The 14,190-nt window shown below is 39.3% G+C and overlaps 1 protein-coding gene across 1 annotated transcript in view; it reads right to left on the bottom strand.

Annotated features, from left to right (window-relative positions):
- The window catches only part of LOC140694808 (uncharacterized), a 55,730-nt gene extending 45,800 nt beyond the window's left edge, over positions 1-9,930 (bottom strand). The window contains exon 1 of the mRNA XM_072957867.1: positions 9,746-9,930. Within this exon, the coding sequence (XP_072813968.1) occupies positions 9,746-9,801 (56 nt within the window). The 5' untranslated portion in view covers positions 9,802-9,930. The remainder of the gene's footprint in view (positions 1-9,745) is intronic.
- Between the last annotated feature and the right edge of the window lie 4,260 nt (positions 9,931-14,190).

The following is a 14,190-nucleotide window of genomic DNA, read 5'->3' as shown; positions in this document are numbered from 1 at the left end:
TTGAATCAAATAAATAAAATGGACATTTTTGGATTTACATACAGGGTTTTGATACTACACAACGTAAAGTTAAAAAAAAAAGGGCCAAAGAGTTCACCTACTCCCCCCCAAGATTAAAGTTCAAACAAGCCCATTTTACTTACCACAGTTTGAAATATATGTATATATAGACTGAAATACTTGATCAATAATTGGGATAACAGACCAATTAATGAAATTAAAAACTGAGAAGTGCCTAAGCTCTTTGGCTGAATCTTGGGCATCCTAGAGACTTCTATAAAATTATATACAATGCACACACACACAAAAAAAGGTTTCTGGCACTCCTTCTAGAAATAAGAATTATTGATTAAACTTCATAAATATAAAAATTAAAGGTATAAGATTTAATAAAATTGAGATAAAAGTTTGTGAAATTGGTATATTTAAGTGGTCTTTATACAAAACTTTTGCTTGTGTTGTGGGATACATATGTTTAAGAGGAAAAACACTTCCCCTTCTTGGTATTATAAGGCTAGGCACATATCTGTCCCTCTGAAAATATTAATTGAACAAATTAAAATAAACCAATATAGTTACATAAGCCGTCCAATATAATGTAAAACTAAAAACTAATTTGAGTGGCTAATAAAAAAATACAGGTTTACCCTGGGTTTAACTTATAACACAAGGAAAAGAGATCTTACTAAATGCCTTATGCAAGTTTTGGAAGACATATTTAAGTAAGCCTTAAAGTTTTAAAACATGGAATTCTTTGTTTACAGCTCTTCTCACTGATACAAAAATGCCATTTAAGGAGATAAAATACGGCCTGGGTGAGAGAGCAGTTTTCTGGGGACCTGGAAGACAGTGTCTTTGTCTTGCACATCAGAAATATAAATACAACAAACAGTGACCTAGGACTGAGTCTAATTAGCTCAACGAAATAAACCTTAAGGCCAAGAAATTTTTGGCATATTAGAACTCAGAACTCTGAAGGGTCCTTCAGACATTGTGAAGAAATTTTAACTGTCTGTTTCATAAATAGTAAGCCTTAATGATTTGAGTAAGCAAATTCAGCTTACTCCAACTATTATTATACCTATCTTATAAGTAAGTTTTAAAGTGAAGCTATGAGATCTCTAGCTTTTTTCTGATTATAAGCCTGTGTACACATTATAGAAGTGAGATATTTCTACTGCTAAAGAAAAAAAATTCAAAGTCATAGAGCTCTGCTTAATTGACGTAAAAATATAAGAGCTTAAACATTAAGTATTTTTAAAATAACAACTGAACAAATTGACTTTCAGCGTCATGTGAAATGGAAAATATTCAATATTAAGATAATATTTGATATTGTTTAGTTTAAGTATGTTCTAATTAATATAGACATCTTTAAAGTCATCAATATTATGTATAATACCTTTACTGTACCTAGGTTTAATGAAAGTCAAATAAGATCCTGTTATATCTGTTGCAGATTTGTCAAAAAAAAATAAAAGTAATGTGCTGTGGTAAAATTTTAATTAAATTAAATGCAAATGAGATGAGAGCTTTGGGTAAATATTTAAAATATATTTTTAAAATGTATGTTTAAGATAATCTCTAAGTGTTTGGTATCTTTAAATTCTAGTGTTGTGCTAAATTAAGTTAAATGACAAGATTTTATTAAATAGCTATGCCATTTTCAGATAAAATAACATTGAAATACGAATTACTTAACATTTAACTTCCTCTTACAGTGAAACTAAAGGTATATAGAAATATTAATAAATGGTTGGTGCCACACTGAAATAGTCTCTATTAGTAAGGGAATGATCTCAGTATCCTAGGAAAGTAATATAAATGCGTAAAGGAAGATATAAGAATGGAATTATATTTTGTTAATGAAAAATAGTGACTTTCTCCTGAACCTGGTTACTTCTGAATAGAAGAAAAATAAGGGACACACTAATATAAGTATAGAAAGCTGTGGAAGGCTTGTGGAAAAGGAACCCTGAGGGAAGAGTTTTGTACATGGTCAGAATTGGCTAAGTTTAGAAACAAATTGGGCAACGTAAATGAATCTTAGAAGTAAGCTGGTACAAGATTAGAATTGTTTTTCTCTCTGTTAAGAGGAAAAAATTTTCTTAAAATGTTAATCCTCCTTCAGTAACAGATTGCAAAACTTCTTATACCACTTAGCTGATCTGTTCTGCCTTTACTTTTGACGTATTTTCTTGTTAATGAATTAGTACTACTTTACAGTGATCTATATGTTTATCTGATCAAGTGTTCTGAAATCTTTCAAAAAGCTCCCCAAATATAAAATTCTAATTAATTAAATAAAAATTAATTTAATTAATTAAAATTCTTTTAATCTCCAGTTAAGTTTGGGATGCTACAGAAGGACCCTGAAACATCCCAAAGAGAGATTTTTAACTATAAAGTTTCATTTGGCATTTTAAATAACATGGAATTGTCAAATGAATCATAAAACTTCTAAGGTTATATTGAGTGAGACAATATTATTAATATAGATATTGTAGAAATTATATGGACTCCCTAAAATTCTGGTATATCTGAAATGTTACCAGTGATAATTATGGGTATAGTGAACAGATTTCTTTATTGATTATAGTGTAACGGTGTTTAACCATGCTTTTAAATTTTTGTCATTTATAGACAGTTAATTGTTTTCTTCTGATGGTTTTGCAAAATGCTTTCTCTTCAAGGAGATTTACTGATTCCTAATAAATTTCACACTATAGCACTGAACTAAACTGGGTAAGACATTTTAAAGTTCTAATGAAAACTCTCATTAAAAGAATTAGTTACAAGGGACTGATTAACCTGCTGAATATGGTTATAATTTTTGATATTGTTTGAAACACTACTGGCTTTTAACCTGTTTCCCAGACGTAAAGAATCTCTTCTCCTTAAGCTAGTTATGGTTCACAGCAATTTGATAAATTATACCTATGTAATCACACTTGGAACACTTATCTTTTCCCTCTATCTGATCCCTCAAGAGACTAAAAACACTTAGGTTCCCAGTGGCTCTATCAAACAAATTAGGGAGATCATCTCCTAACAGATATAGGAGTATAAAGATATTTTAAGGATTTTAAAGAGAAAAGAATTTACCTAAATCTGTAAGGCAGAAACCCATGAAAAGCCTTGACGTGTCTTTCTTGGCCTTAGCAAACCTTAACATTCTACCCTGAGACTCCGTATTAAAACTTCCAACACAGCCAATTTAAAAAAGCCTATATGATCAAATAATCAGACTTAACTTGTAAAAAATTAATCTTGATTTGGCTATATTTGAGAAAACTGAGGGTAACTTAAGAGAGAAAATAAATTATATTTTAGTGGATATTAAATTCTAGTTTTGTTAATTGAGGTCCATATTTACTAAGACACTTCCCAGATTATTCCTTGCTGTTATGTCACATTACTGTACGGTTTAATTGAATTATGAAAAGGATACTCTAGGTTTGTTTCTGAAGCTCAGAAATCTATCCTTGGGTAAAGTTCCAATGCCCCATGACCTGCAGCCAGGGGATTATACATACTGCAACAGGCATGACTTAAAGAACTGTCTCCAACCTGAATGGAAGGACCCTTTTTCAGGTACTCTTTACCAGACCATACACACCAAAGCTGAAGGAAACGGAGTCTCCGATTCATTTCCTATCTGAAACATCCCCTGCAGTGCACTGGCCTATCGAGTGCTGCTCACCTTAAAACAATGCCCAAATGGAGAAAAAGCTACCAGACCAGGATGAGAAGAAGACGACATCTGAGCTAGACAGCTGACCCAAGACACCGGACCAGGACTGTATACCAATTACTTTGATAATTTCTCCAACCTTTGATTATGATCTACTCCACTTGTTAAGTTTATGATAAATTACCTATGTCTAGTACTTCTGTGTTACCTTGGTGGGTTTCCCTACTCCAAGGCTCTAATTAGATAGCCCTCAGAAACGTTATTCTAAAAAGAATTTATAGTTCTGTTTAGGCCACTGTTGATCTTACAAGGTGGGAGATTTCAACTGGCCAATTAATACCTGCTCTGACCCTGACCATAAATATGAACTTTCTCATAGGATCAAACTCAGAAACACAAGCAAAATTTTAACCCAAAAATACAACTTCTCGACTATTAAATTCTTACTCGTGACTTTATTAACGTTACTAGCTGTATTACTTATATCCTGTCTATTTTATAAAATTGTTGTCTGTTACATTTCCCAATGTGTAACTAGGCCCACAAGATGGATGATGGCTAAACATCTTGAAGAAACAGATAAAATTTATAACCCTGAATAAAATAAATATAATAGTGTGATTCTATTTATGGGAATGAGCAAAGATGGGTAAACACTTTCTGTATCATAATAGACTAGTAAGACAGGTGATCCAGAGAACTTTTAGTATCAACAGGGCCTGACAAAAAAAAACTTACACCTTGAATGGCAACTTAGAAGATTCTTCACCTGAACTAGGAATGAGCCATCCTAGCACCGTGGGACAAAATTGGTCATGAAATTTCTCTCAAAATATTGGTCAAATTTAGGACCAAGTGGGAGCACTGTGAATGAAAACACTACAATGTGCATGAAAATACTGCAACCATGACAGTAAACAAAGAATGCTGAATCCGAGTCATCAGCGGCTGCTGCCAACCCCCAGCGAGTACATGCCTACAGCCCGGCCTCTCAGCCACTCACAGTGGTGCCCTCTGAGCAGACTCAGAGTAAGAAAGGACAGGATACTGGCCCTAGATAGCCAGGGGCTTGCCAAAGGAATGAATTCAATGACTCAAATGTTTGCTTCTCACCATACATAGAAAAGCAGTAAATACTTGAACTTGAGATATCTGGTTTTCTTTAGATAACAAGCAATATTTTATTGTTCCAATTACCTGGTCTTTGTTGTAAGCTTCTATATATCCTAGCTCCTCCCCTACCTCTTGGGAGCAGTCCCTCAGAGTGATCTGAGAGGCTGTCATCCCGGCTCGAGTCCTCCAGCCAAATAAAACAAAGCCCTTAACATATAGGCTGAACGTTTATTTCAATGACGTTCCAGAATAGACACAACTCATCAATTCTGTAATGGAACACACTGAATCAGGAACCAAAGCGTGTTTTAGTCCGGAAAATCTCCGGGTTCCTATTTCTTCCTGTCATTATACAATCCCTCTAGAACTCATTAATTTGCTGTCTGCTCCTCTGGCAACAAAACTCGTAGAAGACTCAACTCAGCAGAGCACCCTGCTGGGGAGAACACCCCGCAGAAGCACTGCAGGCTGCCTGCCCTCCTGCACGCTCTGCTGACCCTTGGTGTCCTCCGTGGAGACCAGGCCAACAGAGCTGTTCCTAACAGCTACAAATTCGCACACGTTAAATAAATCATTTTATTTTATATGATATTTTACGTATATACACATCTCTGAAAACAATTTTGCAGAAGCTCAAATCTTCAACATCAATCCCCAAAGGCAAATCCGGTCCCCAAGGGGAAACAAGACTTAAGACGACCCTAAGGCCTCCAAAGTCCTCTCAAGGACCGTCAACCAAACTGCCTGCAGGTCTGCAGCTGCAGGCTGTTACATGTCTGCTTTTAAAGCAACCCCTTCCTTCCCTCGGGTATTACACTGTCCCTCTATGCCCTCCCGTCTCAGGGTAAAAGCAGCCGTTGCAGAACCTTGCAGGGAAGCACTGACAGGAGTCGACAAAGAGGATCAGAGCTAAGCTAATACTTCTGATGACACGACCTTGTCACTGTGTCACTTTACAGATGAAGATATATATAGAGAGAGGTGGGGTGATATTGCTTAAAGTCACACAGCTAATAAGTGGCAAAGTCTATAACTCTGCTCTTCCCTTCGGCGTGACGCCCCAGCTGGGACGCCCACAGGGTTGTCTCATGCCTGCCTGAACAATCCTCTCCTGTCACTCATAACCCACCACAGGGTCTGACCCTAGCCTGCCTTTTCAGCATCTATTCCCTCCAGTCTCTCAGGAACAAGGCCGTTTGGGCCACTGTATGACTTCCGGCTCCCGGAAACATCAGTGCTCATGCTGGTCTTGCCTGTGCATCCGGCCCGCTGCTCAGAGGCTCTTCCTCCCCTGCAGGAGGACGTTTCCAGTCTCTGCAGGAACACCTCCTCAGGGGAGCCCTCTTCTCGCTCTCAGCACGGCAGGGCCACATCCCGAGCTGCCCCATTAGGACAGTGTGCGCCCTGGTCTGTTAATCAGACCAGCAGCATCAGAGCTAGGGATTATGCCCGGGCTACCCTGCAAAACTACTGCCCGCCACACAGCCCCCAGCCAGCAGGTCACCTGGAAGTCACAGCAAGTGCCCCACCCAAACCAGAAGCCTCTTCATTTGCCAGCATCGCTGATGACTGGTTTCCAAACTTTGGTCAGTTTCGCACAAAACAGCACCTTCAACTGTGAAGCAGAGGGTTTCGCTTCTGCTCCCCATCCTTACTGGTAATGTCAAGGAAAACAAAGAGGCCTTTTCTCAACACTTTTATAATGACACCCTCCCACCCACAATACTCATATGCTCAAGAGCTTTGGATCCAAGTGATTTTCTTTCCCTTATGATAAGCGGCTCAAAACACTGCGGGATTCCTTCTATTTAGAGGGTATTTGTACTCAGTTTATCGGCTTTAATCTGTTTTTGTCTCTCTTCAATATCCCTAGCAGTTGCCACCTCTTACTCCCTTCAGCAGCCTCCCTCCCAACATCTACTCTAGGAAATCAGCTGTGATGAGGGGCCCTGGGGCAGTCACAGACGATGCAACTAAGGCAAAGAGAGGGTCCATAATTTGCCCGAGAAGATCAGCTTCAACCCCCAACAATGTGTGTCACGTCCCTGTGTTTAACTCTTATGCTAAGCAAGATAACTTTTTGTAGATTATGGTTATAAACAGATGAGGTATAAAAATACATACAAGGACACACATCTACTCTAAGATGCTCACTAACTCCACTATTTTGTTTCTACTTATTTCTATTAAAAAATATTAAGAACCTCTGCAGTCAGTATAGCAAAATGTTACTGGGCTTTAAATCCAGAATATAGAGGTGTTAAATGTGTCATTACTCATACTTATTTGTATGTTCACAATACAAAATTATTTGAAAGTCCCTCTCACCTCCCCCTACTCACTACTGGCTCTCACCTGAGCTCCCAGACCACACATCTAACAACCTTTCACTTTACCCACAGCTGAACTCATCAGTTTTCCGCAGAACTCCCTCTGCAGCTTTCCCTCCTCAGAGCACAGAAGGACCATCATTTACCTCATTAATCCACCCAGAAACCTGGGCCTTACTCCATCCTGCATTCACAGCCAGCCTTCATCCTTTCCTTTTTACCATCTAAACATGCCTTCAATATGTTCGCTTTTAAACACTGACCGTCCCACCGCTCAAGTGGAAGCCACCAACACTGCCCACCTGGACTCACGAGTCTCCTAAGTGGCCCCACAGCCGCTCTCCCCTACTTGAGACAAATGGGACTGTGCCACTCCCGCGCTTTTTGGACTCTTTTAAGACCCACTCTTCTTAGAAGAAACTCCAAGTTCTTCACCAGGTGAAAGTCTTTGCCATGAAATTGTCACCTCAGGGAGGGCAGGACCCGCCCTCTCCCCTCGGCCCCGCCCTCTGGCAGAGCATCAGCTTGGGAGGACCTGCTGAGCTACACCAACCTGTATTCTAAACCTGGTCTGAGTTCTTAGCAAACTGCTTCACTTATCCATACAATTCCAAGGTAAATTAGAAAGATTTTAGATGTTGAGCTAGACTATTGATTTTGGGATTTTGCACTAGCAACCTGCAAGGACATGTTCTAAAGATTCTGTCTTCTTAAAACCACACCCAGGTTAAAGGAGTATTTGTGGAATGTCTTCGGAGGAAAAGGGACTGTACTTTTACAGGCTTTATGTTTTATAACATGAACAACCCGGACAGGGTCACAAATGGAACCGCCTCACAAGTGACAGAAGACAGGTGAGAGGCACAAAGCAACAGGTTGCAAAGATGGTTAGAGTAAACATGATTCTCCAACCCCCCCAAAAAATTTTTGAAACAACCAAAAATTCTGAATTTTAAAAGTAAAAGAGTATCATATAGAGAAGTGAAATAAATAATGCTCTTCATCAGGGTTTCAAGATCTCACTCCAGAGTTTTTAGCAGGCCATACTGAATCCTAGCACAGAAAAATCAAATGGACTTGTAGTGAGAAAGTTCCAGGAAAACTGCAGTAATTCCTCCACTTGTGTAAGGACATACACTCACCTGCTGAAGGTGAATGTAAACCGCATTCTGGATAAATTCGAAAGCTTCCAGGCTCCGCTTCTGGATGCCAAGGACATGGACAGCTTGGAAGCATGCTTCTAACTCAGTCATCGGCATTTTTACACTGCAGGGGAAACGGAGGCACCCAGTCAAGAGCAGAGATGTTCCTGTCGTGTCTCACAGGACGTGCCTTGGGGATTCAGTGCCCTGCAGCAGCCCGGCCCCAGGCAAGGACCAGCAGCGTTTTCCACCCAAGCAGGAGGGGCACTGTGCTTGAGAAAGCCCATCTCCGATGGGGGCAAGAGGGGCTGGTGGGGTTCAGTGAACCTATAAATGCCCACAGAAATATGCCTGCATTCATTCAAGTGATGCAAACAACTGTAGCAGGCTATTTAACAAAATTTCAATTGTCAGTGGAAATTTTGCCATTCCTTTCCGCTTGTCCCCTGCACTCTGAGACAGGCTTAGGCTCTCTTACACCTGCAGCTCTGTGCAATAGTTGTGAAGTCATTTTACTTTACAGATACCACGGTTCTGCCCAGGGTGATAACCAGCCCAGAGAGGTGGCCCAGGCCAATTTAAAGCTATGTGGCTTGCGTGCAGGGACAATTACAGGAGCTGGTTCCGGAGCCAGGCCCCTCCCCACCTCTGCTCCCCTCTCTCCCGAGTCCCCGCTGCCAAGCACTCAGGCTCCGTGATCTTAAGTCCTACTCTTCTACTCTACTCCAAACCCTTTTCCTTTTCTTTTTTTTTTCCCTAATTATTCCCAGCTGGAGTGATTTTTCAATCTCAATATCTGAAAAAATTCCTGCAGCCGAAAAAGAGGTCTCCAGAGGTCAATGCCCATATGCTGGTTCCTGAAGAGAGCCCCTGGCTACGGGGACCCTCACCAACACTCACGGGGCATCAGAGATGTTGCAGGGTCGGCCACCCCCTACAAGAGTTTGCTGTCACCCCAATGCCTGCACAGCATCCCTGCTCACAAAATATAGTTGGTACACTTATCGGTTATTAAGAAGCAAAAATACAAAATTGCTCGTATTTCTTACTAATATTATCTATGAAGCTGGAAACGGAATTGTAATAAAATGTAACAGTTTTTACCCTATGTTAAATCTGTTCCTTTGAGTTTAAACCTGTGCCCTGTTTCCTAGGCTCAGACTTGGTAGCTCTGCACCATTTGAAAAAGAAAGTTGCCTTTAGCCTGAAATCTGCAGGAAAGCCTATTCTCCTGGCCCTGATCTTTAAAAATGTTAGCTCATCTGCACTTCTGTAGAGATGGCAAGTTGCATAATAGAGAATAGCCTTTGTTTTTTTGGAGGTTTTACAGGGGTACCATGATTTGATCCACATGGACAGCTGCAAGAACAGCGGATTCAAAGGACAAACAATTCATAAAGCAAGAAGTATGCAACAACCAACCACAACCCCCCCCTTTTTAGTATAAAAGGAGACTGAATTCTTACTTGGGGAAGATAGTTCTCCAGGACATCAGTCTGCCGTCTTCTGGGTCTGCCAGCATTGCAAGTGAAGTCACTATTCCTTGCTCCAACACCTCATCTCCCAGTTTATTGGCCTGTCATGCGGCGAGCAGAACGAGTTTGGACTCGGTAACAAAATGACTGCATTGGAGGTAGTATGTCTCCAATGTTTCCTCGTTTCCAATATGTAACATGCACATCATTTATGATCTAGTGCAAATAATTCATCAAAGACAACCACAAAAAGAAACTATACTCACCTAGCTATCAACACTGAAGTCACAACCTGTCAATTTTATATGATGTTGAACAACACAATGGAAAAACCTAACATAGGGAGTTGATTCCACGGAAATAAAATTATTTCTACTCCTTCAATACTTTTTCTTTTCTTTTCTATTTTATTTTGTTTTGCTTATTGAAAGGAAAATAAAAGTCAAGTCATTTTATTTCACGTATTTTTGTTATAGTTACATTCTTTAAATACTACAAAGAGATTTAAACTGCAAAAAAAATTGTTCATATATTAGTATAAAGATATATACACAATCAATGGGGATTAGGAAAGGAATGGACATTTACTAAAAATCCACTGCAATCTTGTCTTTTACAAGCATATCCTGGAATATAAGCTGTATGATCCAGGGGGCCCCATCCCCATTCTCACTGTTGAGTCCCTTAGCAATCAACTACTAAGGCACCAGCATAGAACCATGTGATCAGTATTTTAGGAATAAATTAGGGAATTAGCACATTCAATTCTAAAACAAAAACCCTAAAATAAATACTGAACTTATTTACAGATAAAGAAAATTGGAACCAAAAAAGTAGTTATTTCCCCAAGGTCACAAAGCTAATAACTGGTAAAGACAAGATTTGAACTCATCTGCCTGATTCTAAAAACTAAGGTGGAAATCCCATTCGACTGGGGAGGGTCCAGCAGCGGAGCCTATCACCCTATCTTTGTTCAGATCTAGCCTTAGACAGCCTGAGACAGCACCCCATTCCTATGGAACTTGAGGGCAAATGATAACAATAAGGATTTTATATCCAGTAGTTTGTTAGGTCTCATTTATATAAAGTGTCAGCAGGTCAGCAGAAAAACTCTGGAAAATATGAGTGGGTCCAGAGCTTTCTGCTGATTAGTAACTCAGTCTCTCAGGACATAGTGACCTTCCCATGAGAGGCCTCATGGACATAAACTAAAGGCAGCTGAGCAATGAAAACTAACAAGAACCTGGAACTCAAGCAAGAAGGTTCCCTGCCATCCCCCACCCAGTTGCCTCTTCACCCGCATGGACACGATGGCAGGAGACCCAGATTCTTGTCCAAGTTACATCATCAAGGATTCTCATCCATAATAATGTATGACTCTATGCCGCCTTATGTCCATTAAAACTCAAATATGATAACACCAATATCTCAGCAGAATATCTATGTCTCCACTTCCTGTCTTCTAATAGGAGAATATTTTTATGGACAAAAAGCAGAAATCCAATTTAGAAAACCATGCACGAAGCCAGGTGAAATTCTGCTTAAGAGACTGCTCTCACGCTGAGTAAATGAAAACTCAGAAAAAGTGGCCCTTCTCCCTCAGTAAATGGGAGGTAGCCTGATGTGTGTGTGTGTGTGTGTGCACGTGTGTGTGTGTGTAAATCAAATACAATGAATTCTGGGATGTGTACAGTTTTTTTAAGTCACTGTCATTTCATGGGAATGAGCCAACATTTAAATAATTTGAATCTAGTGTTCTGAGAGAGTCTCGGGCTCTTGGTGGAGGAGGTGAAAGGGGAGAGTGAAGGAGGAAAGAGGTACATGAAGCAAAGAAGTAAGAATACTGCCAGGGAAAGGCAAGACGTTAGTTTTGTTCTTCCTTGCACCACATACAAATTAGGGACTCGCTTTCTGCTGATGACTTATCGAGCACTGAGTTGCAGGAGAAGAGGGGACAGCTCATTGCTCACTGAGCTTGTGACTGTACGTGGCATCTTATAGACACAAATCATTTACCCTGATCAAACACTCTAGCAGCAGGCTGTAATTCTTCTGTTTTGAGAGACAACAAAGCAGGAGTTCAAACAGGATGCATAACTTGACAAAAGTCAGAGGTCCAGTAAACTAAAGAGGATTAATTCAAACTCAGATCTGAATGCAGAGTCTTATCTTCCCACTCCCAGGACTGGAAAATCCTTAACACAGGCTCCCCAGCTCCCCTGCATTGTTCCTGGCACCAAGCATTTGCCATGGCAATGGTCACCATTTCTCATAGACACAGCGCTCTGTGCAGCAAATGACCTTGATCAGACCTTGATCATCTACCTGCCACGCCCACCAGGCTTCACCATACAGGCAGGAAAGCTGGCTTTCAAGTGCATACAAAGCCATTCCTTGTCTAACCTGGGCTCTTCTGTGGTTTCTCCAGCCTAAAGGCAGCCATGAAACTGCTCACAGTTTGTACATGAGCCACACTACCTCTCTCCATCTGTCTCCCCACCTATATTACTTAGCTATGAACATTTTGAGAATCTTCGACACAAATTTTTAAAAACAAAAAAGAAAGGATTCTGGAACAACTACTTAATACTTACAATTTTAAATGACAAATTACAAAGTGAGTATTTACAAACCGAATCTTCCTTTCTAAATTTCAGTTTTAAGCGTTTAAAAATATAATAGCAAAAAATTTTCACTTACAAAATTGACAAAAACATAAACAATAATCTGGAATAAGTTAAAAAATAATGCCCATGTTCTAAATGGAGAAACTTCAGGGCTGTACTGAGGGGTAAAGTAAGAGGTGAGAATGTAGAGACATCAACAAATTGCATGGAGGAAAGCAGTTTTGTAAAGATGTAAGTTCTCATCAGAATAATTCAAAACTTACTGAAAACTCCCATGACAACTCCAATCTGATTTTTTTTTAACTTGAACAAAATATTTTGGAATTCTTCAGGAATAATAAAATCATAATACTAGACAAGAAAATTTGGGATGGAAGAAAAGAATGAAAAAAAATTCAGACTGCCAATTATTAAATAAATTTTTACAATATGTAAGTTATGGTGCTGGAGTAAGAAAGGCAGATTGACAGAAGGGAACCATGAGCTCAAAAAGAGACTCTAGTGTACATAAGTATTTTGTAAAGGTGGGATTTCAAATCAAAGAGAAAAGTATGACTTCAGTAATTGTCCTGAGACAATCAGACAATCACCTAGAAAGAATAAATACTATTCCTCTCATAAGGACCACAAGATAATTTACAGACAGTGATGTAAATATAAAAAAGGACTAATAACAGCAAATACAACACTTTGTTCTTATTAACTCAACTTACCCTTACATTAACAAGTACTATTATCATCTCCATCTTAGAGATTAAAAAAAACCTACAGAGGAGATTTATTCCAGTATAAGAAATTATTTTTAAGAATAATTTCAAAGATAAAACACATAAGGAATACATTTATTATCATAAGAATATTTTGAGACACTACCAAAATTAAAATCCTCCTAAACAAAATGAAAGGCAAGAAATGACAAGAAAAAGCTCTGTGATACATGTTGTTGAAGACAAGAAGTTAATGTTCATAACATACAAAGAGCTGTCACAAACCAACAAGAAGCTCCCCCACTTAAATGTGTGCAAAGGATAAAAGGAATCATTCATTTTAAAAAAGTCAAATGGCTAATGAGTGAAAAATGCTCAATACCTCACTGGTCATCAAATGCAAACTAAAACAATGAAAAAGCACTTTTGCTCATCATATTGGCAAATATTTTTAAAAGATATTCTATCTAGTGTCCATCTGTGGGAGAAGAAACCATGAGCGACATTTTCAGAGGACGACATGTCAATGGATATGTAAACTCTGAAAAACGTACGTACACACTGACTCAACACCACTTCTACGAATCGTTTCCTCTAGGAAAAAACAAATTTAGTCCAAAAAGATGTACCCATCAGGGCATTTACACAGCACTGTTTACAATGGTGGGAAGAAAAACTGAAGTGAAATCATATCCAGCAATAGAGAATTGGTTACATAAGTAATTGTGCATCTTTTCATTCCCCTATGGAAGGAATTTCTAGAGTTACTTGAATGGAGTCTGTGATGAATGTAAATGTCACATCCAGGGACTAAATTTCCAGAAGCCTTAACTAAAGGAATACTCATAAAAGATCACAGGAATGTCTGTACAAGAAGGATGCCAGTCAAATATCCTTTCTGACAGTGGAAAATGGAGAAAACTTAACTGTCCACCATCAAGACAATGATGCGTTAAATCACGACGAGCTGCGAGCAATGAGGGAGCCGGCATTTCGCCGTGGTCCAGGGCCTTGTCCACAGCATTCTCTCACCAAAGGTGTGCGTGGGAAAGAGACCACACCCGCAAATCAGGAGACCCCTCCACTCTATCTGAAAGGACCG

The sequence above is a fragment of the Vicugna pacos genome, unplaced genomic scaffold, assembly GCF_048564905.1.
Source record: "Vicugna pacos unplaced genomic scaffold, VicPac4 scaffold_104, whole genome shotgun sequence".
Lineage (NCBI taxonomy): Eukaryota > Metazoa > Chordata > Mammalia > Artiodactyla > Camelidae > Vicugna > Vicugna pacos.
The sequence above is the reverse complement of the archived record's forward strand: the minus strand, read 5'-3'. Positions and strand labels throughout refer to the sequence as shown.